The sequence below is a fragment of the Opisthocomus hoazin genome, chromosome 1, assembly GCF_030867145.1.
Source record: "Opisthocomus hoazin isolate bOpiHoa1 chromosome 1, bOpiHoa1.hap1, whole genome shotgun sequence".
NCBI classification, from domain to species: domain Eukaryota; kingdom Metazoa; phylum Chordata; class Aves; order Opisthocomiformes; family Opisthocomidae; genus Opisthocomus; species Opisthocomus hoazin.
The window spans coordinates 20,753,854-20,778,456 of NC_134414.1; the positions used below are offsets into that span (position 1 = coordinate 20,753,854).

The following is a 24,603-nucleotide window of genomic DNA, read 5'->3' on the forward strand; positions in this document are numbered from 1 at the left end:
AACCCTCTGAGTTCGGCCATTCAGCCAGTTCTCAATCCACTTCACCAACCACTCATCCAGCCCACACTTCCTGAGCTTCCCTAGGAGGATATTATGGGAGACCGTGTCGAAAGCCTTGCTGAAGTCTAGGTAGACAACAGCCACGGCTCTCCCTTCATCTACCCAGCCAGTCATGTCATTGTAGAAAGCTATCAGATTGGTCAGGCATGATTTCCCCTTAGTGAATCCATGCTGACTACTCCTGATAACCTTCTTTTCCTCCACTTGCTTGTTGATGACCTCCAGGATAAGCTGCTCCATCACTTTTCCCGGGATGGAGGTGAGGCTGACCGGCCTGTAATTCCCTGTGTCCTCCTTCTTGTCCTTTCTGAAGATTGGATGACAGGTGCCTCACTCACAACAGTCAGAAAAACAATATCTTCATAGCCTTCTAATTAATTAATTCAAGTTGGGCTTACACTGAGTTGCCAATCCTGATATGCCTCTGCCCTGCAATTGAATGCACAGCAGGCTGATCTTTATGTTGTGCAGGATCAAGCCCTGGTAGTTTTGAAAATCTGCCTTTACCATCTACCGCAGACTTTATCTAAGTTCTTGATTAAAATAAGAAATGCATGTTAGCTGAAAGGAAAACCAACCCTTTGGGAAACGTCCTTCTTCAGTAGAATAAATATTAATCTAGCTTCTCAGACTAGCATCTTCCACAAAGCTGCTGTTATGCACCCACTAGTCATATTAAGCCCCATTCACCCTTGTTACTGCAACACATATGCCGTAACACTGTAATACGGTGGGTGTAAAATATAACTGGACATGACAAAGACCCTTCAAAAGAATAGAAGTTGCAAATAATAAGTGTGGTGGGTTTTTTTAAAGCAATCGATAATTACTAAAATCAGAATAAAGGAAGCACTTGAATGAAAATGACTGGAGGGCTGAGGAAAGTGAATGTTCTAGTAGGGTAGCCTAACAACTTGCAAGTTCTCAGATGCCTGGGGAGATGTGCTTCAACAGAGATCAGCTCCCCTCATTTTGCATTTGCAAAGGCACTGTGCCATACTGAGGCATGGCATCATGACCTCTCCCCAAGACCAGGGAACTGTCATCAGAGCTGACTTCAGCTCACCATCTCCCACGCATACTCTCAAGTACCAAGCTTCTCCCTGAGATGCTTGAATGTTCTGAATGCTCCTCAAAGGAGTCGTGTTGCCCTAATGTTGGAAAGCCTGGGAAACTAAGAACTTTTGTACTGGCTCGTCGGTAATTTTTAGTAATAAAATGTCTTAATGCAAGTGCTTGTTTTGTAGAACTGTTTCTGATTTTTTCTTTTAAAACAAGGAAATTTCTAATTTGAAGTTATCCAGCCTGAAATAGGATATTATATACCTTCCAGAGTCTGATGTAGACATTAGGTACAAGGGAATGTTGCTAGGAGACCACAGATGGAGCAAGGATCATTGCAGTAACGCAGCAGCTTTTCACACAGGGCTGAGGAGAAGGCCTGCACCAGCAGTCAGCCTTTCACCGTTCAGAACAAAACAGACAACCTTTTACTGCTTACGTAAAGATGCACATTTGGTGAGGACCACTAAATTGTTATAAAACTAGTACATCACAATGTAAATTAAAAGCAAGGCAAGAAACACTGAAAAGGATTACACAGACAACACTCACTAAACTACTCTGCCTCATTATACGTTTGGGAACGGCCGCTTCATTTAGAAACTAAAAAAAAGCATATATTCAAGCAAATGTTGGCACTTTCACTCTACTTGTGTTCTGGGCCCAAGTGCCATATCACCGAAATGCAAAGGGGAATACTTCATGAGTCAGAAGAAGACGCTACGCACACTAAAATTTATTGCCCATTTCCATGTTATTTAGAAAAGTGTGTCACTCTCACATGAGCCATTACAATCCACAAAGCCCTTTTGTATCTTCTGCACCCTTACTCATGAGGCAGCGATCGTGCTTATTAAAATTTAACACTTGGCAAGCAGAGATTAGAGGTTTAGCACACTCAGGCTTTCACTGTTCCAGTCATCACCACCACAGGTATTTAAATAGACAACACAAACCACAACTAAGGCAGCTGCACTGCTATGTAGTCACAAGCTTAGATATGCTACAGAAATGGTTCTACTTGTAAAACATTGTTTGTGACCCACATTGTATACATGGGAAGTTGAAGTATAGAAAGTCTGGATAACATCTAAAACTTAAATGGAAAGGCTGTGACTGAACAAAGATTTGAATCTGTATTTCAGTCCAGCTCCTTCCAACCGGATTGTCCATCCTTCTGAGAGCGCATTAGTCTGTTCACCCTTGAGGGAGGACTTACCTGACAAATATTCATTCATATATTTCATTAAAAACTAAACACTGAAAGCATGTCAGATGAATACAGAGTGCAATAGCTTTACTCTCTCCATTTAAAGAGGTAGCTACAGTAACAAGTTTAGACGTAGCTGCTCACACTGCCAGTGTTTGAAATTAGATGAGGCTAATCCCACCCTCCACATGAAATGGTCCCTCTGACACACTGTTCTTTTTCCTCTGACACGCTGTTCCTTTTTCTCTCGTTGATAGATGAAGACAGGCTCTTGTGTTGATAGCGCTAACGTCAGACTGCACTGTTTGAGTGCAGCTTATACATCCAATAAGAAACCACATTTGGCAACACACATCTAAAAGTTAGAAGCTGCAAGTGCATCAAGCACTCTGCCTTGGTAATAGAGAAACAACTGAGCCAAGGGCCTGACTATATCCCTTGCAAATACAAGGTCCCATCTACCCCACCTGAGAAGAAATTCATTGAATTGAAGCCAATATCAGCTAGAAAATTTTCTGCACTGCTTTATTTAGATTATTTCAAGAACTTTATTATTTCAAGTTATTAGCAGGTGAGCAAAAAGAAAGCTGAGAGTATGTATTTATTTGCTTCAGTTTGTTATTACAGCATTTACAGGCCTAATTGTTATGTTATTGTAACCTAATAATTTGAAAGATACATGACATTTTTCTGCTGTAGAGGAACTTATTTTAAAATATGTTTTGAATTACTGTGTTAGGGCCCAATCTTTATGTTTTAGACAGGAACACCTGCACACAACAAATCTACATAATTGTAGTTAATGTCAACAGCTTCACGTAAATCGTCTACTTTCCCTCTTTGTGTTCCCAGTTCTGTATCTCTTCACAACCCTATTAGGACCACTTTCATACACTATAAAAATAAGCAAATCATCTTAGAGAATAACCTCTTGGGAAATCTCATTAGTCAAAACTAGGTATGTTCTGCCAGAACAGCCCTTTTAACAGCAAACTGAAAAGGAAGCCTTTCTGTTTCTTTGGGATATACACTGCACATTAATTAATTAGGCAAGATTTGAAGCATGATAAAAAGTGATGCCACTGATAATATCTTACGGGTTTTAACACATCAAATGAGATCTTCATTGTGACCTTTATCTCTAAAGGTCAATGCTCTGGATAATTCTTCTTACAGCATTATCTCTAGCTATTAAAATTAATATACTTTCACTTTATCTAAAAAAAAATTTTTAGCAAAATATGAAGCATATCCCAAATTCAAGTAACATTCAATTAATGTAAGAGGCAATTTTAAATCAATATTTTCAAACTACAGCCATAGGGCACCATGTATAATTAGTCATATAGAACCTAAATCAAACGAGTGCTTCTGGACTAAAAAGTGTTTTGCTGAAATGATATACATGTACACCCGATTCCACATGCAAAAGTCCTTCATTTGTACTAAGACCTCAGCTCATGCTAAAGTAATGGGATTTTGCCTCAAATAGAACTGAGGTAAAAAAAAAACATACATGGACCTGAAGCTTTCTCCATCACTCGCAGGAGAACCATCAGCCCATTTTCTGTTACAAATATTTCTTTTGAAAAGATCAGACTGTGTTACAACATTGATGATAAGATTTGTGGAGGCTGCTATAATACAGCTCGCTCTCTCTTTCTGCAAAACATTTTTTCATTACACTGCAAATCACAGGCTATCCGCGCAGGTATAAGGAGTGCAGGCTCTGGATCTCCATTCTGCTTAAGTATTTCTGCAGCCTTTGGCTCTGCTGGAAGTGTCAAATGCCCGAGTACGTGTCAGCTGCAAACCACGGTGCTCTCACCAGCATGCTATGAGCTCTGACTCAGTGGTGGGAGCATCATCTGGATACAAATGAGACCTGGTTCACACACCTGGTCACCATCCTGAGGTCCATCACTGTTCACTGACCACTCGAGCACTGCTCTCAGGGGTAGATTTTTCACGAAGTGCACATGGCTGTACAAACAAGGTATTTCTGTGATTATGGCAATTAATACTTTCAAATTATAACTATGTACCCAGGTAACAAACTTCATTTGATTGTCTGCTAATGAACTTTGCAGGTGAAAATCTTATCGTAAATTCCCACTTACGTGATATGCTATTTTTTCATTCATCCATTTAGTTTTTTGTTCCTAACTACCTGAGCCTATGTCTGAGACTCTGTTAGTGTTATTCAATAAGATATCCACTGCTACCACACTGATGAACATTTCAAGCAGTACGAAAAGTAAACATTTGCATTCTGGTGAATTTGGTGCTCAGATGAAAACAAAACATATCCATCAAAGTAACTTAGAAAATATATATATTCCATAAACCATAACCATAAAGTCAGCCACTTCTAATTGCACAATTGTCAAATAAAAAGCACTACATTTCATAATTGCAGTTAGGTTTCCCTGGAGCTGAAATCTCTGCAACCAGGACAGCACAAAGAGATTCACAAAATGTCACCCCTAAGTAATTAGCCTCTTAAGTGTGCATCATATCAGTCACACCCCACAAACCTTGGCAGTAATTTCTGAACTCATGGTTTCCACCGATGACCTCAGAGAGCTTAAAAAAAAGATATGCCTCTGGAAAAGAAATCCCCTGCAAACACCAAGGAGACTTTAGCATGTTTGCTTCTTACTAGAAAGCACAATCAGAACAGCTGTGCTGTAATTGTTAGCCTACTAACTGAAATTGAACTTCAAATAATTGTACTGTCATCTGTTATATAAAGTGGCTGAGAATAATTTCTTCTGATTTCATCAAGACTTATCAGCCTGGTTTGGGGGGGTGAAAACAGAACATTGTTGCTTACTCCTGAGATCAGAAAGTCCCTTACTTTTAGGAACTGTTTTTTGAAAAACTGTCTCGGACTTAGTGAAGTAACTGTCTTACTTTTTTAAAATAGCTATTAGACTATCCTGAAGAATAAAGTCACAGTTTAGTCACAGCAACTCACGAAAGCTGTCAAAGATATCAGAAGTTGGACATAAGGAAATAACTGCCCTCTGATTTCAAACCTTTTCAAATTCCAAATACTAATGTAGGTTTTTCGATACAAGAAAACAAAAGCTGCGTCAGCATTGTATATTCAACACACTTGGCAAGGACTCAGGAAATGTGACTTGTGCCTGATAACCTGAATCACGGATAAGAATTAAGGTCAAAACATAGTCAAAATACTGCACTTGTTTTGCCATCCATATCAACAGGACCAGCTCAAAGTAACCACATTATAGTACAATTCAATTCACTATTTAGAAGTCAAGCCACTTACAAATGTCTTATAGCCTACATTGTATATTTTGTACCTAACATTAATGAATATTTAAATATTTTAATAGCAAAGCTTAATTGTAAAATGTATCACACAGTAAATGTCCTATTACTGGTTCTGAGCTGAGTCCACAGTAACTATTACACATACCTAGGGGTTTCTTAAACTTCAGGTAGATCACAGAACCATAGAATCCTGAGCTGGAACGGACCCACGAGGGTCATCAAGTTCAACTCCTGACTCCACACATCCTAAAAGTTAAACCATGTATCTAAGAGCATTGTCCAAACACTTGAACACTGACAGGCTTGGGGTGACCACTTTCCTCGGAGCTTGTTCCACTGCTTGACCACTTTTCCCTAATATCCAATCTTAACTGCACCTGATGCAGCTTTAAGACATTATTACGCACACGGAAAATTTGTTAATGGGAATCTGTGGCATGATAGGCACCTTCACATTTTTTTAAGTGAAAAACTGGCAGCTAACAAAAATAGGGATCACTCTAGCCAATTCAGCATTGGCTGGAAGGTAAAGTCATGCCAACTCAATTTAGAAATAATGCATATGTCTTTAACTGTGACGATCATTGACATAATCACTAAGAAAAACTATGTGTTCTTTGCTATTTGTAGGAGGATTCATCTGACAGAGTGTAGAAGCTTACGGTGTAGACATCCACATTTAGGCAAAGTCTATAGACTTCCCTTACAGACAACTGAGAAAATACACATTTTTAGGGCATGATTCATCTCATCCTAGAGTAGACACCTAAACTAGGACAAATTACAGTACACTTCTCCAAAAGTATTTTTTTCAGTAGTTTTACAGGGTAGACATCCATGTGAGAGGAAACCTAACCTTAACGTACGTAAAACCAAAACAAAATACCTTTATGAAATAAGCGTTTTTAAACATGATTTACCAGGTTAGGTACAAAAGTAACAACAACATTCTACCACTTTTGTCAGTAGGTGAGATTAGTTGCTATCAACATCCCTCCTGTCCTAAAACTGAAGACAGGACAACTAACACCCACTGAGGAGCTTCTCAGTGTCTCTACTTTCAGTTTAAGTATGATAAACTGACTTTTTTCTTCTGAATTCTAAAGGAGGTTTATTAGCACTTTTGGAAAATATTTAATTATTCCTAGCCTTTTATTCTATGCAAGTATTTTTACTCTGCACTGTCTTTATAGTCTTTCTTTTGTAGATTTTGCTATGCATCCACTGAAATCATGAGGAATTTTCTGAAAAATAATGACAGCGGTAATGAAAACAGTCGCAAATTGTGATTCTCAGAGTAAAATATACACCTTCAAAATTTCCCTACAATTGCAGCAATCACTCAGAAGAAAGCAAAAAGATGGAAAGAATCTGCAAGACAGCTCTCCCAGCATGTGACATTGTAGCTAGAATGTATTACTCAGCTATAGTCATCAGAAAAGTAGAGAAATCATCAAACATTCTAGAAAAAATATTTTAATAGGATTAAATTAATACCTGTTTGAAACAGTCTTCTATCAAAACCGAAAATGCTATGTGTTCTGATATTTTCAGACAACATTTGTCTTTTAATGCTTACTGTGTGTTCAATGAACATCCACATGAAGCTTTACAAAAATCTTCTTCAGAATCCGCAGTCCAAGATATTTTTTCAGAAAGTTATTGTATTGAACATGTGGACATTTTCCAATAATCAAATAAATATTTTATTTTGACATTTAAAAAAATACACCAGCAGCCTCAATACCTAAAAAAAATATTTCATCCACAACTCCATATATTTTCATTTGACTATTGTATTGCCATATTTCATGGAATTTCTAGCTTGGCTGCTTTGCATCCATATTCTCCTTTCTGGGCAGAATGGATTTGGATTAAATCTCTCTTCATTCACCATACACAAAGACTTCAAGGAATATAGTTCAAGATATGACCGAAGTAATAGGTAGAGAAAATCTATAAATTTATTGCTGAATACATTTTTAAAAATTTTACCTCATTTGGTCAAGTTTTAAACCTTCAGAAAGGGTCTTTAAATTTTATTTTTCTAAAAAGAAGCATTTTGGATGAAACCCTCATTTTTTAACAGAGATGAGCAACTGCAGTTTATGAAGTGCATTTCCACCATAATGCAAACCTTCCCATGGAAGGTCTGTCTGGCCTTCTCATAGAGCTACATATGGCTTTTGTTACAGGCTTTAGACAGTTGAATAATTGTTCTACATAATCCCCCCATTTTCTTTGAAAACAAAGGGTTTGTATTATGGGAAGAAACAATTTAACTAGGAACAGGAGTGAGTACACATAATGAAAACAGTGTGTGCTCTGGCCCTTGAAAAAGAAAGGCAAGTACATAATCTCCATGGTTTTTCTTTCCTCCTGAATCTCCGTCTTCTACATAAACATTGCCAACTGCTAATGCCAGCAGGTACAAGGTTGGTATAAGATCCACGGAAGCAGAACAGCAGTGGAACTTTAAAATGGTACAAAAGAACATGTGGTTTTCCACCTCCTTCTCCCTCCTGTATCAATCTAGGAGAAGGAACTGGAGCTGCATGGGAAGGAAGCACACTAACACTGAGGAAGAGCAGGCAGTCTACACATTCTTCTTTTACACAGGTCAGTAACAATTTAGAAAAGTGACATGTCACCCTTTAGAGCCGCAGAACTCTCTGAGTGCCTCTACACTAGTGCAGAAGTTCAGATCGGGAGCCTACTTCCAAAACGAATTTCCCATTTGCCATCTCATACCGTGATTTGGCTTGTAGCACAGGACAGTCCTGGATCATGTGAACTGTCTTCTTCTCACCTTAAAGTGAATTAGAAGAAGAACTCCAGGAGTGCACCTAATGCCCTCCAGCCACAAACAGACATTCAGTGCATATGACAAGGAGACAGATAGCCGCTACTGAGTTCACTAAAGTAAGGCATAACGTAAGTGACTATTGATGGGCAGCAATGAAATGTATGTCCATAAAGAAGACTGTGATGTATTAATGCTATTTTAAACTCTCCTAGCAATAAACAATTTCTACTGAAAGAACATGGTGGAATGAATCAGGCCCATGTACCACTGAGTAGCTGAGAATAAAGAGCAAAGGGGTTACCTTAATAGGGCTCCCATCTGGAGTGAGAACCTCTTCTGAAAGCTCCATCATCTTCAGTGCCATCAGGGCAATGGCTTTAGCATGACTAAGGCTTTTCTTATGGAGACCTGCTGCAACGCAGTATGCATCACCGATTGTTTCCACCTGCAGCAATCAGACAAATCAAACGTTAAAGTAGGATAATGAGAAGAGATCCCTACCATTACTTATCTGCAATCAAACAGCATTGCTTAGAAACATGTGAGCAAAACAGTCATAAAATACGCAGTTAGACAACGGAGCATAATTACCTGAGTTTGCAAACAGGTGCAGTCAAAACCTGATACACGATTGCATAGTGATTCATCACCATTACAACCAAAGAAGATCATTACATCCAGAACAGTGTATGCCACCAGCTGACATATGACAATATTTTCCTATAGCAGTAATACAGAAAACTCTATTTTCCAAAATGAGAAATTGCTTGCAGGTTTCTTTGACACTATCCTGGCTGAGTTTGCTGTTGGGCAAGAATAGTGCTACATGATTATAATTAATAATTATTATTTATTCCTCTATAGAAGTATATCAGGCAGAGAATTAGAAAAAGCAAAACATAACCGTAAAAAAACAGTGAAGAGCCTACAACCTCATTAGGCGGTAGCTCTTTCTGGTATAGGGAGAATTTACAAATCGATGTTATTGCTACAGTTTTTGACTGTGCCTGTCTGTCATTCTCAAATAAGAATTGTTGCCTCTCTCTACTGTGTACCTGACTGTGAATTCCCTACCTTCAGGCATCAAGTTCAGCAGACTGATCCCTCTGGTCTCTTCAGACAGGTCTTACCTCTCTCTTATCCCTGATTTTCTTTAAAGAAAGCTGTCCCTCAGGAGGAAGCAGGAGCAAAATAATCGCAGAAGCCCTGTGGCTCTGGATAAAGGCAGCCTGAGAAACACTGAAGCCCTCAAGTTCTGCAGCTTTATTGACAGCATTGTGTTTTGCAGTCTTCTTGCCCACACATCTGCAACATGCTCTGCACACAGTCCGTTAATACGTGCCCAAGCAGACTCAGCCCTCAAGGATTAGTCTGGTTTTTGCTACATAACTAATCTGGCTTTCACCCTGCCCACAACACTACAGAAATGCCAGAACAGGCTTCAGCAAAGACTGGGGTGAGAGGAAAGCATGCACTGAGCAAGGAGCTCTTCAGGGAGTGAACACAGCTGATTCTTCTCTCTGCAGGTATTCTACTAATAAAAGTAGACCTGGACCTTCTCAGATTAGTTTCCAGTCCTGATAAACAGAATTGGAAATAGTATCTCAAAAAGTAAGCATTACATGTAAATGTACCCAGAGCATGAATCTAGGACAGCAGTACGAGAAAATACTTCCCACCACCAAAATTACAGAGGATGCTACAGGCCCACTGCCAGGTTTGGCTCCTTAGCCTTTCCTGCTGATTCTGCAGGAGGACATACAGAAGAAGCTGAGGGTTCCTCGCGAGCTGAGAGCTGAGACAGCTTTTAGAACTCCCTTGTAATTTTTGGAAGCTCCTAATAGTTTTACCTAAGCCATGTCTCAGGATCTCTGTCCAGAAGAAGAAGAGACTACCAGCTCCCTGCAGTTTAGGAGGTTGTCTTTTCAAAGACAAATGGATGGGCAATTGTATTTCAATGGCTGGTGAAAAATGTAGAAACTAGGGAAGAAAACACATGAGCATAGTGAGAAAGATTTCTGAAGTTAAAAAGACATTCCAGATGTATAAGAAATAGATGGTAAAAAAATTTCTAAATCAGAAGGAAGAATTATCAGAAATCCAAACAACTACACATCGTCATTCTTAAAAACTGTGGATGAATATAACCAGTTCGAATAGAAATAAACGGGTTACTAAAAAAAGAGCTGAGTCTATGATGTCAAATAGAAAAATGAAACACAAATTCTGCTCTTTGTTGAATGACTTAATTTCAGAATTACTTTTCCACTAAAGTTAGTTGCATTGCACCACTGTAAGCAAGTCTAGATCTGGGACCATATACTGTTCCTGCAATGTTCAGGCAAGCGTACTTATTTTGTTAGCATCTTCCCCTTTGGAAATTTCCATGACTGTGTAAACTAACAGCTAAACTGCACTCACTGAATGAGCAGCAGCATCAGAGTTGCATTGCACATCTCTGTGTACTACCAGAAAAATGGGACTGAAGTTGTTGCATGTCAATCTTTTTCTGAAAATAGAAATTACACTGCCATCACTGTAGGATACCCTTTAAAGTGCTTCTCCCTCTGAAGCTCCTCTGATGGTAACACTGGAGAACCAGGGGAATGATTAGGGCTGTTGAGATTGATCTGGTAGTTGAAACTGGATGTGATGAGTACTGATAAGGTTGTCTAATGATTTATCATTCTGTGACACTGTTTTCAGTCACTACTAAGATTTTCCCTAACTAAGCATTTAAGCTGAAATTTCCATGCTGAGTATCTCCATCAAACTTTAACCTTGGTTCAGTCTGTCTTCAAAATCAGATTTGGCAAATTTTCCTATTACCTTTTTCTGTAATCTTTTTTTTTTTAAAAGCTCCAGTTCTTTACAGTTCCCAAATTCAGGTTCTTCATAGCACTTTGATTTGGTCCTCTCATATAGTTCCAGCACCATAAAATGGATTTGGTTGGAAGGGACCTTCAACGATCATCTAGTCCAACCCCCCTGCCATGGGCAGGGGCATCTTTCCCTAGATTAGGTTGCTAAGAGCCCTGTCCAACCTGACCTTGAACATTTCCAACGATGGGGCATTCACAACTTCTCTGGGCAACTTGGTCCAGTGTCTCACCACTCTCATCATAAAAAATATTCTCCTTGTATCTAGTCTAAACCTACCTTCTTTCAGTTTAAAACTGTTGCCCCTTGTCCTGCCACCACAGGCCTTGGTAAAATGTCTCTCTCCAAAAGGCTGCAATCAAGACTCCCCAGAGCCTTCTTCTCTCCAGGCTGAACAACCACAACTCTTTCAGCCTTCTCCACAAGAGAGGTGTTCCAGCTCTCTATCATTTTCGTGGCCCTCCTCTGAACCTGCTCTAACATGTCCATGTCTTTCTTGTACCGGGGGTCCCAGAACTGGATGCAGGACTCCAGGTGGGGTCTCAGAAAAGCAGAGAGTAGAGGGGAAGAATTACCACCCTTGACCACAAAAACAGAGATTAGAAGGGAAGAATTACCTCCCTCGACCTTCTGGCCACACTTCTTTTGATGCAGCCCAAGTTATGGTTGGCTTTCTCAGCTGCAAGCACACATTGCCGGCTCATGTCCAATTCTTCATCCACCAGTATCCTCAACTCCTTTTCTGCAGGGCCATTGTCAACCAATTCTTCCTCCAGTCTCTATTGATACTAGGGATTGCCCTGACCCAGGTGCAAGATCTTAGACTTGGCCTTGTTCAACTTCATAAGGTTACATGAGAACATCAAAACAGAAACTGCAATGAGAGCGATTCATTGCACTTCAGAATTTCAGGGTGGGCCCATCAGTGAGTCAGATGTGCATGGGGAAGGAGATTTCTCTTATCTCAGCTAAGGAGCAAGAATGGGACCAGAAAAATAAAGCATTGCTCATATCTCACTCCAAACTACCTGCTATGTACATCTTGGAATCGCTGTGCACACCAGAGAGCGACTTACTCCATAAACATTCAAGTAAACGTCAATAGGATTAAGAGAAAAGGAAGGTACTACTCAAGGTGGCTAAAAATAGCAGCACTCAGCAATGTTTGATGCTATTCAAGATGATGATATACAGTAATGAAACTTCAGAGGAAATCTCTACCTTGTGATAAACTAACTTCTGATTTTTTTGTTTTGTAATGTGAATATTATAGTGAATTATTAGAAGTATATTTGATATTTATATCCTTCCTAGATACAGATGCATGAAAAGGTATTTTGCTATCACTGTAAGACTGGAATACATTATCCTGCTTCTTCTAAAAAACAAAATATATTCTGTTTTGAATATTTCAGCCATTTTTTGCATATAATTAACAGTTTCACCTCTATTATGATTTAGTACATTTTTGTTCTATTTAAAGAATTATTTCTCACTACTTAAATTATTTTCCTATTTAAATAATTGTTTCTTACTACTCTTAATATTTACATATATATATATAATATGACATTCACTGTCAGCCCGACCTACTCTTCTTTATTTTTCATCCCTTTTTACTGATTTACACTCACTGTGGTCATCTTCACTGGAACTTTCTTCAACTGAGAACTACATACCAGATAAGAGAGGTTCAACTCAGAATTCTAAATTAGACCATTCTTTAAAAATGTAGGATATAACTTTTATTCTTAATTAACAAACAAGTTAGGACTCATTGCACCTACTTACACTGCTATACAAAATCCTTCTCTAAAGCCTTCTTATAACTCCACATCAAGTCATTGGAAATGTCCAAAAGATTTTCAGTCAGGCCCTCTACAAACCAAAGATTATGATTCATAGTTAATTAAAGTAGTTGTGTGTAGTCTACAATTCAGAAAAAACTTCTTGGTAGGTATCTTGAGACTGCTGAATGCTGTAGAGTGACAATACATAAGTCTTGCAACAGGAAGCAAACAAAAATGTTTTCTACTTTTTGGGAACTCATTTTCTATGTACCCAGCTTCTTTTTGTCCTTGGTAGATACAGTATGTCTGCTTTAGACATGAACAGTACTTTTTATACAAGTTGAGCTCTACAGTAATTGTCTTACAGTCACCTGTTCTTAATTCCTGCCAGTTTTAGGTGGGGTATGGCTTGTAGATGAATCTGGTAGCCCAGCAGACACAATACGAATTCTCCACTTCCATTGTGTCTAGAGAACAGAGGCTAATAGACTGTGCCCTGGGCAGCCTCAATAGGTCTCTTCTAACTACCAATAGCTAAACCTTGTGCTGTGTTGTTACCTAACTGAAAAACTGGAAGTTGTAGCTGAATGATGTTCCCCAGGTATGAAGTCAGTATGTTTATTCAGTGACAGTTCAGAAGGGAAAATGTAGTTTCTTGAAGTAACAGCCCTGCTTTTGTATTATTCCTCCTGAATGCATGAATGTGCATCAGTCATCATGCATATTAACTTCTAGAAGTAATGAAGGAACTGAAGTGTCACACTTCTTTTCACAGCCTTATACAGACAGGAGGAAATACAATTTTGTAAGTGAAACCTGTAAAGGCAAGTTTCAAGATTTTAATCTTTAATATTCAGGAATCCCAACACTCTAAGGAATCTTACTAGCACCTTTTTCAAAGCACAGCTTCAAATAAACATAAAAAATGTAATCATGAGGGTCATTCTTTTGGCAATTCTAATCTGAAATTCCTACAGCAATCAGAAATATTAAAACCACTCAAAGAAGTAGCTGGAGAGAGAATTGGCTCTAGTTTTAGCCCTGTCTCTCTCAGCAGGTTTCCTGTAAAAACCTAATAGACAGTTTGTATTATAACTGTTACAGTGGAGTACTCATCACTATTTTTTTTCATGCAAGAGCCATAAATAAGTGTATGTGGTTTGTTCCTTTTCCAGTGGCTTAATTATATTCATATCAAGAAGGCTTCTTTGCTTAAAACAAACTGGATACAAAAGAATGGGTCTGAAAATTCAAAAATTGCTGTCATCTTTCAGGAAGAAAATCTACCCTTTACAGTATGTCCCTTTTCAACCCTTCACCTTCCTCTGAAGAGTACTTGTGTACTACCATTCTGGTCCCCTAAATACTCACAAGGCTGCGCAGGTATTTACTATCTCACTCCTAAGGGTTATAATATTTAGCACCAATTCACCTTGATAGTCTATGCCACTGTCTCTATGGACTGTTCAACGCTCTTTTGCAAAATAAATAAAAAAATTGGAAATAAAATGTTGCCTTGCCTTCACTACAGAGATGAATACAGTATTGTCTCTAATTCAAAGTGTCATCCATAAATAAAAGCCCTTAATGCAGATTGCACTAGTGATTTGAGTTTTGAGTTGGCTACCCCACTGAGATAAAATTAAGTGCTAATGGAGCCCTTCTCAAGCCAAATCCATCCAAGGGATTTTTATCCTTCAGCACCTTCCCTATATATATATATATATAGAGAGAGAGAGAGAAAGACCAGATAATTTTTTCTCACAAAGCACTTGAAAAAAAATTACAGTGCAATTCAGGGTGAAGAACTGCAGGACATTTCCGGACAGCTTGATATTGCACACAGGTGATCAAGTGAATACAGGATCACTTTGGAAAGTAAACACATAAGTATAGCATAACCAGCCTTCGCTCAAGGATGCTCTTCCTTGAGAGAAGAAAACCTTTCAGTGCTACTTGTATAAGCAAAAGTACATTATGCTGTTCAAAGTTTAACTGGTTTATTATATGAACATATATAGATTATCTATATATCACACATACAGACTTTAGATACAGTAACTAAACATAGCTATTCCTCAGCCCTTTCATGTCTTGATTTCTTATCCTCCTTTAATAGAGTAACAAATATTTCTTCAAATTTGGCTGAGTTTCCAAATGCTTCAAATCCTGCTCATGGTCTCGTGTGTTTCTGTTATTATAATCACCAGTAATATTTATTCTGCTTAAGTAAGTATATGTTCATAATCATTGTCATTTTAAGTTGGCAGGAAAACTTGGAATATTAAACAGTTTCTCTACGCTCCCTACCCTGTTTACAGCCATGGTATATAAAGTGTATACGCTATATTTAGCTGAAGAGAAGCTTATTACTAAACTGTTTCTTATCACTTATGAGCAATCTGCCAATAGCCTGAAACTCTCCTACTCCTGGGAGATATTCTATAAAATTTCATTTTATAATATTGAAATATGAACAAAAAGTAGTTGCAGTGATATCAGTTTCCTCTTAAAGAGCTTGAGAGAAAAAAGAATGGAAATAAGCAGCAGGGAAAGGGGTAATGGCTTAGCTAATGCTCTGCGCCTTCCTCACTTAACTTTTCTCACTGAGAAAACTAACTTATCTGGTTCAGGTGTGGGTTTTTTCCCTGCAAAAAACAGCATTACTGTCCACCTTAAAATACCCACCTCTCCTTTCAGCCATTGCCTATGCATATTTTCCCTCTCCTACCCAAATACCCACCTCTCCTTTCAGCTGTTGCCTATGCATCTTTTCCCTGTGCTACCCAAATACAAACACATTGTTCTAGGTGCATGCAACATGAACTAATTAGTTAACACATTTCAAAATACAATACAAAAAAAAAAATCTAGAATTTTACTAAGTAAATATATCTGCCTTTTCTGACAAAACCTGTGCTTCTTTTCCTGATAATAACATTATTTGCACTCTCATTAAGCCTGCAGTTGACACCAAACTGGAGAGACCAGTCAATTTGCTCTAGGGCAGAGCTGCCATCCTGAGAGATGTGGACAGGCGGAACGAATTGGCTGGCAGGAAACTCATGAAACTCAATAAAGACATATAAAAAGTCCTGTCCTTGGGAAGGAATTTCACTGGACCCAATACAGCCTGGGACAACTTCCTGAGGAGCAGCTCTGACGGCAAGACCCCAGGAGTCCTGGTGCACAGCAAGAGGCTTGGGGCAACAGCAAGTCCTGGGAGTAAATACGGTCAATGACAGGCTGGGCTCCATGAAAAGACATGGGGAAGTCGTTATCACCCTCCACTCAGCACTTATTAGACCACATGTAGATACTACTGTGTCCAATTTTGGGCCTCTCAGTACAAGACAGACATCAACAAACTGGATACAGCTCAGTGGGAGGCCACCAAGATGATGAGGGGTGGAGCACCTGCCCTGTGAGAAGAGGCTGGGGGAGCTGGGCTTGCTCAGCCTGGAGCAGAGATGGCTTCAGAGGGACCTAAGAGCAGCCCCCAGTGCCTGTGGGAGGTCCTCGAGGAAACGGAGGTGGGCACTTCACAGGGCTGCAGCATGGGAGGGAAAGAGACAAGAATGACATCAGCGTCCTTATGGATTAGGAAAGAGGGAAGCCTGTGAAACTTATTGACCACAAGTTCTTACTCAGATAAAAAGACTTTTGCAAATCTTTTAAAGAACAATCAAACAGTTCTGCAGACATTGAGGGTTTTAATACATGCTTCATCAAACACAGTGATAAAGAACATAATCTTTGTATTTTAGGGCATAAATCTCAAAATGAAAATGCTAGAATGAAGTCTGCCATATGTAGCTGACATTTTGTAAGTGGCTCATGGGACTTCTCGTACTTCTTCAAGTAGCCATGTTCAGTACCGTCGAACATGGACCATTACAAGGCACAGGTTAGGGCAGTTTCTACTTTAATCCAAACTTTAACTATATGGTATGCCCTGTCCCTCAATATATCTATTAGCTATATTGATAATTACCTGAAATTTCAGTTGTCCAAATGTTTTCTGTCTCCCTCCCCTGACATGTAGGTAATTGAGGTTACACTGCAGCCACTAATTTTCCCCTCTAATACTCTATTATTTAATTCCAAGAAGAAAAATATGCTGTACAAATTACAGTGGAAAAATTAAAGCTGAAAATTATCCACACTTTCTGAACTTTTCATGAAGTAATATTTAAACTGACCAAGGAAACATTAAAGTAATGGCAATTTTAATTGTTATTATTCTTACTATTATTATTTTACCTCCATTGGCAATAATGAACTTGTTTTTTTCTGATTTGTGATCTATATTCCTGTGAAGGGGAGGGAAGGGGGGAAGAGAAGAGAGAGGCGAGGAGAGGCAAGGAGAGGGAGAAAGAAAGAAGGAAGGAAGGCAGGAAGGAAGGAAACAAATTTTGAAAAAAAGTCCTTTTTCTGTATATTTTATTATACATAACTCTACTGCTCAGTTGAGTCACAGACTTGCATTGTTTGGAGCTGCAACACTACAGTTTCCCTGGTGATCACCAGCAGATTAGCATCTTCCAGAATGTCAGCATTTCTTTATCTTTCTCTAATGATCGCCAGTAAAATTACCACCTCAGTTTCCTTGGTTGATGAAATGCTGTTAATATATGTCTTCTTAGCTAAAAGTGAATAGAATTAGCACTAATGTCAAGGACTCTTGAATACTGCATTGCCTCTTACAGTCAATCCCACATGCTACTGATTGTTTCAATGGGACTGAGCAATACATAGTTCTTTGGATGAAGATCATCATATTCATTTGCAAAAGTCATGGAAAGTCAAGCTTTGAATTAATCAGTAAAGTATTCTAAAGGACCCTATTGAGACACAGCAAAATTCTCATGCTTGGTGGTGATGGGAGTTTTTCCAGTGCCAATATAACAAAAAGCAATGAAATTCAGAAAGAAATAACTTGGGTTTGATGCTGATTGTATGAGAGAAATTAAAATGTAGCGAAATTTCATTTTATTTAACCAAAATGCAATCCTTTCACTAAACAACATAACATGGCATTAAACTACACAACATGACTAAATAACTGTAAAATAAAGCAAATGAAAAGTAGATGGCACAAGCAGGGAAGAAGCAGTATTTCAACCACATAGGCTGCAAGATGACAAGATGTACGCTACACGGGTGAGATTCAGCTCACCCAACCAGAGACATCTCTAATATAATAATATGAGTTATTCACTCTCCATTCTCTTTATAATCAATGAACTGAAATGAGAACTCTAGCAGTCACCTGACCTGTGATAAGCATCTTCTTCAGGAAAAGATTAATTTCATACTAAAAAATATTCACTTTTACCCCACAAAATCATACTTTTCTCTGTTGACTGTGAGGATAGTCTAGATGACTAGTTCTACGTTATAAACAGTACAGTTTCACCTCTGTCTCAGAACTACAGAACTAGAAGAAATAACAAGACCATGTGAAAAGGCAGAAGGGCAGACTGAACATGGAAGTTCACAGAGTCAGGTGAATTTCAGAAGCAGGACAGGGCAAGTTCTGGGAAATCAACAGTCCTTCACAAAAGCTAATCTCTAGACTGACAGATGAACCAGTGAAAAACCTTTCCACACTCCATATGTCAGTTCCCTTTCCATTCTTAGAGATAAATCAAGGCTCTGAACACAATTTATTGGAGTACATGAAATTTAAGTGATTCCCGTGATTACATTAACAACAAAATATTTGCTCTGAAGATCTGGAAATAGTTTCTTCAGGAGCAAAGTCAGGGTACGTCCCTGGCTGTCTCTTAAGAAGTTCCATATGTATTCCTTAGCCTGGACTTTCTGGAGCACTTCTTAGCTTCCTGCACACCTAGGTTGCATTTCCATGGGAGCATACAAATACATGAGATGGTGGTTTCTTAAGTCTCATCCAAGCATGAAGCCAGGATTCAGGATGGGAATGCACCTGGAACTGGAAGCTGGGATGTAATCTCAGGTACTGCAGTAAAGACCTACGCTTTCCCAAAATTTTCGTTATCCTGTTTATCCATATTTCATTCCTGAAGACTGAAGTACATAGTACCTCAACACTATACAATTCTTTTATGAAAGCTGAATCGTCTTCCCTCTAATGGAAGACAGCAAAACTCATCCTTAAGATGAAATTCTTGCAAGTACAACTCTATAAGAAACCTTTGAAGTTATTAGTATCCCCCAATGGGCTGTTCTTTCATCTGTTTTCTGCCCTAAGTTGTACAGCAGGAAAATTAGGAAAAGGCCACGGTATATGGCAAACTGGTGCTTCAGACATTATTTGGGCTTCATTATGCCTGTCCGTGACTCCTAGTGCAGCAGCAAACAGGATACCTTTTTAAGAGATATGAGACAAAGACTGAAGAAAAAGGAGATTCTCTCTATTCTAGTTTTAAGTAAGCAATCTCAGCACTCATCACAAGGAACAATGTACTTGATATCCACATTCTACCTCAAGATGTCACTGACATCTATCTTTCCTTCTATCCAAATCCTTCTCCAAATATATCTCTGCAAATCAGTAATAATCTTACAAATTGTCATTCAGGATGCGACCCACACTACCCAGTGTCAGTCACACAAAAATTAAGCCTTCAGTTTAAGCTAATTGTCTATACTCTTTCTATAGTCACTGAAGAGAAAAATTAACTTCCAGGGCATGATGTATTCCATCCTGAATTCTGGAAAACTCATTCTTTTACCCATTTACTTCAGCAGGACCCAAAAGTCTGTATCTTTCCTTAATTGCCTGCTTCCATGCCCAGACTGCCATTTGATACGCAAGACCCCTACCATGTTGTCACCAGCATGCTTTTTCTGAGAAATGCCTGAAAATCTGGTTTATGTGGGACACAAATGCCACAGACGGGAAGGCTTAGCTTGTGAAACTACTAGAAAACTCTAGGCAAGCAGTTACCTTCTCACACATGACTCACCCCGTGCCTTTGACAGTGTGCATGTGCCTGCTCCCATGAAGTACTCCAAAACGGGAGAAAGATTGCATGAATGTGTTGACTGTTAGTGCTAAGAGTCTGTTTGTCAGCACAATACCAAGATCCTGTTTAGCTCAGAAAATCCTGTATCTTGGCATTCATATTTTGGCATACAGGTCAGGGATGTTACTAATCACTAAGTGGGAGGGAGGCAAGGCAGATGTGAAGTACTTTGGGCAGCTTATGATAGAAAGACTTGAACAAGTCACTTAATCTAAAATACAGATTCTAAGGAAGAAAACGCCAAAGAAACCTGCTGGAGAGAAACTAGATCGGTTACTCCACTGAGAGGTGAGGGGTGTGTGTGCTTTCTCTGGAGGTGGTGTAAGTGCTGTTCAGAAAAACCTCCACTGAGCATGGCCTAAGTATACTGATCCTGAGGTAGCTTCTAAAGCCACCTTTCCGCCTACGTAACAAAGAGTGAATACTGACCTTTTTCAAATTAATTGAAACCCATTTGTTTTCTTGATGTTGTGTGAATACAAATTGAAGCCTAGTTCTGTTTGCATTTTGAAGCATTCTATATGTTTTTCCACTGCACAGATTTGGCAGAAAAGCTTTGAAACCCAGTCAAATTGTGCAACACTGTGAAGCTTAACATCTGTCAGCTTAAAACACTTAGGTCTGGGGTTTTTTGCTAGAAATTAATTCTATGTTGGATACAATATTATGTATAGATTCCCAAAATCTCTGAGATACTACAAAAAACGTCCTGTATTTTAAAGGTTTTAAAAGTAGTCAAGACAGGATTTAAGAATAAGACTGTCTTCAAATGCACTCAAGAATCTCCTTCTGTTTCTACCTTAGTGTTTGGTTCTCAGCTTCTGTCTCTCAACTTTTGAAAATTATCTCCTAAGCAGTGAAATCTTGTGCCTAAATTTTACAGTAACTCTGCAATGCTTTTACAACACTGCATTCTGCTTTTGGAAATAGTTCAGTGCATAGAAAACCCTGCCCATGTGAGCAGGAATGGATTCCAAGTGTCCACCTATGAAGTTTAGATATCTGTTCATCTGGTAAAGCTCATTTTTTAAAAGAAATGTCTTACTATAAAACCCAGCTCCATTCCTGAGAGCCTAATTATGAAGCAATTGCTCTTACCAGGCCTGAGGGCATTTTATTTTTAGTGAGTTTAATGATGCTACATGCTGGCAAGTTCAGGAGCATTTTTCAGGAAGAGCTGTATTCGAACTCTTTCTGTAGCATCTACTTAGCAGTCTTAAGCATAAATCTTTCAGTCTCCAATATATGGAGGAACTCTTTCATTTGCACGTTAATTCAGAGTGTTGTTTTCTTTACGAAATGAAAAGAGACAAATAGTAGTATCTGTGTAGGCTTATTATCTTATTTTAAAAGGGTTTTTATTCACTAGTTAAAATTGAGGCATGCTAGAAGACGTACAGTTTACATTATGTCAATATTAAGTTTGCACACAACAGTCATGGAATGCAAAAGTCATAGTGCATAAATGATTTCTCTCTTCTGTAGGCAAGTATGAAATTGTAAAAATCACACCAAATATGTCTGATGAAAAGAAAATGTTCTGGCTGGCATTCTGCCTTAGGTGAGGAATTGCACTGTCAAAGTAAAGAACTGTTTAACAAAATAAGCAAGTATTAAAATCATGCATAACTTAAGACACACATCTCAGTTTAATGTGACTGCCCTTCTCCAGATGTAAGAGTGGACTTAATTTGCTATAGGTGCTCCCGGTATTAAAACTACTGCTGAACAACAACATCTTCCTGAAGGGCTTGGGAAGCGCTTTCAGGACCTGTAAGTTGGGCACAGGCTGTAAGGCTCCCAAGCAGCTTGAGAGAAATGGAGCAGGACACCTACAAACAAGTGTGTGCTTTTCAGATATGGGAAAAGTGGAAGGAGAGAGACAAAAGAGAAAAAGAGAAGGAAATATATATATAAGCATGGTAATCCTGAAGACGAAATTATATACAGAAACAGAAGTCCTAGACTCTTTAGAGGATTCTTGTGCGATGAATTGCCTAAAGCAGGGGAACATGCACTGATGTTTTCGTGCTTTGTGCAGGTCTCTATAAAGTAAAGAATAACTCTTCTGGAGCCAGCGTGTCTGTTTGTTTCATTTGCACATCTCCCTGAAGACAAAAAGTGTAAATCTTCCACAAGGCTGCGGAAAAATACATGCTTAAAGTAATGGGAAGTCTTAAAATATCCTGGAGCTCTAGGGTGGTGATACACCAGATCTGCAGGGAAAATCCAATGAATCTTTCGTGGTTCTGGTTTTCTTAACCCAAGAACACTTCTGAATTCCCCCCCAAAAAAGGTGCCCCAGCTTTGCCCTGACTTCACACTGGAGCGAGACACACCTGTGTGCCAGCAAGTAAGTCCATGCACAGCCAGAGAGTTCAAGTCAGTGCTATAGCCTGCTCAGAGCAAGAAAAGGAAGAAGGTCCAGAACCCTTCTGCGATGGGACCTGGACAGAGCAGCATGCTGAAGAGCAGCTCTACCAGGCTAGGTGGCACCATAGAGAGAGAGAAAGTGCTTTTGCACAACAGAAATTTCCTTCTATTACCTATTTTCTTCTACTACACATTTAAATCCCACCAACTTTAAACTAACAGGAAGAAGCAATACCTAGTACGCCGGTAATCCCCCCAGCTGCATCTATTAGTCTTAAAAAAAGTATATTACAGTATTTTATGCATAGCATATTGATCATATAAGAGTATTGGTATTGTTTACGTATTTTAATTGAATTTCATAACCGTCTTCATTCTGCAGATGCCCAAGCTGAAGCTAAAGGAATTTGAAACCTTCTCAAAATGATCATGTAATTGCAACAAACCTAAAAGGTTAAAACTGCAGAAGTGATGGAAAGAAGACAAAAACAGTTGCCATAGATTTTACATGAAAACTTGAAGACTATGGCTTTTAACTTATGAAACATAGAGCTTGGAAAACCTCAGAATACTCAGAAGCTCATGACTCTTGTCTTTACCGTATTCTTCAGTCATTATGGCACCGACATTAAGCTTAAGAACATACATATGAATATGTGCAAATACCGGTTCTTAAGGAAGGATAGTAATGGCACTGAGAAAGCACTGGTATTTTCTGTAAAATGAATACTGATTCTGCAACTTCAACTACCAGTATAAAACTGTAAAGTGATATTTTTAGAAAATGTGAGTTTAAAGGTAGGTTCCTAAAAACATTATAACACATCCTCAATATAAACCACATTTTTCAGAACTGGTGAGTATCGGTCTCGAATGATTGCAGAGTAGTCCAGACTTCTGACCCTTTTTTAGTCTCAGGTCTTTACAACAAGCAAAAATTAAGGCTGCAGCCAGAGTTAGGTGTATAAAATTAGAAAACAAAGATCTGACATACTAACTATATCATTTAGAAAAATAAAATAATATAATTGAGTGTAAAATGAGTGAAATGATATTGCCAGGAATAATAGCCAAAAAGAACTGCAAGGAAGCTGGTAAAGGACTGAGGCACGTGTGTGGCACCACTCAGTGAGAGTGTCAGTTTAGCCAAATAATGAAACCAAAAATAAAGCAGAAATTTAAGTAATAAAGATGTGAATTCTAACTATAAAATTAACCTGTGGATTTATTTATTCTTATTCAATAAATATTCAATAAATTTTCAATTAAAATGTTGACAACAAAGATGTACAGCAAAGAAATTTTGGCAGCTGGCAATAGTTCGTTGTCAGAAACATTGAGGACTCTCTGCTCACACATGGAAAGTGGCACTCAGCACTTCATAGAAAGTGAAGTTTACAGTTAGGGGAAATTCTGCAAATGTCGTCAAGGACAAACGCTGCACTGTCCAGAGAAAGGACAAAGAAACTAAAAACTGCAAAAGCAGGTCTGGTTCTGCTCTATTTGGTTTGGTGTTAACCAGCCATCATACACAGCCACCCAGCCAGTGCATGCATGACCATAAAACCAGCCACAACACATACTGCCTTTACTCCGTGCAGTAGTTACAGGGCAAGGGCAGGAAATGAGGTTGTTTCAGAAAGGAAACCGAGGGGAAAAGAGCTGAGAAAGCAGGCCTACACAGGCAAATGGACTCAACAAAAAAAAAACATATAAAATGATCCTATGTCAAAGACAAACTACTTTGAGGGAGAAACAGAAGCTGCAGGAATCCTAAGCATGCAAGATTTCAGTCTGTAGGGTTAAATTTTAAGTGCCAAAGCTACGGCTGCAACATATCTGAATAACTTATTTGATAAAGACAGGGTTTAGCTGGAGCACTTTTCCAGCACTTGGCTGATAAACAACAGGAACAGACAGATTAAAACAGGTAAAAACAAAGATACAAACAGTCAGGCCAACCAGTATTATACTCAAAGCAGCTGCTTTCAAAACTTACTGATATCTTCTCTCTCATTACTTCTGCTCCTGGATTCCATGTTTCTACTTGCATGTCCACAGACACTAACTTGCCAAGTATCTGCATCTGCATTGCTTTGATTTGCA

General features: G+C 38.7%; 1 protein-coding gene across 2 annotated transcripts in view; it reads right to left on the bottom strand.

Annotated features, from left to right (window-relative positions):
* Window positions 1-24,603, bottom strand: part of GUCY1A2 (guanylate cyclase 1 soluble subunit alpha 2) — a 187,469-nt gene that overhangs the window by 66,170 nt on the left and 96,696 nt on the right. For both annotated transcript variants that reach the window (XM_075418253.1, XM_075418263.1), the window contains exon 6: window positions 8,743-8,886. In XM_075418253.1, coding sequence (XP_075274368.1) covers window positions 8,743-8,886 — 144 coding nt within the window. The remainder of the gene's footprint in view (window positions 1-8,742; window positions 8,887-24,603) is intronic.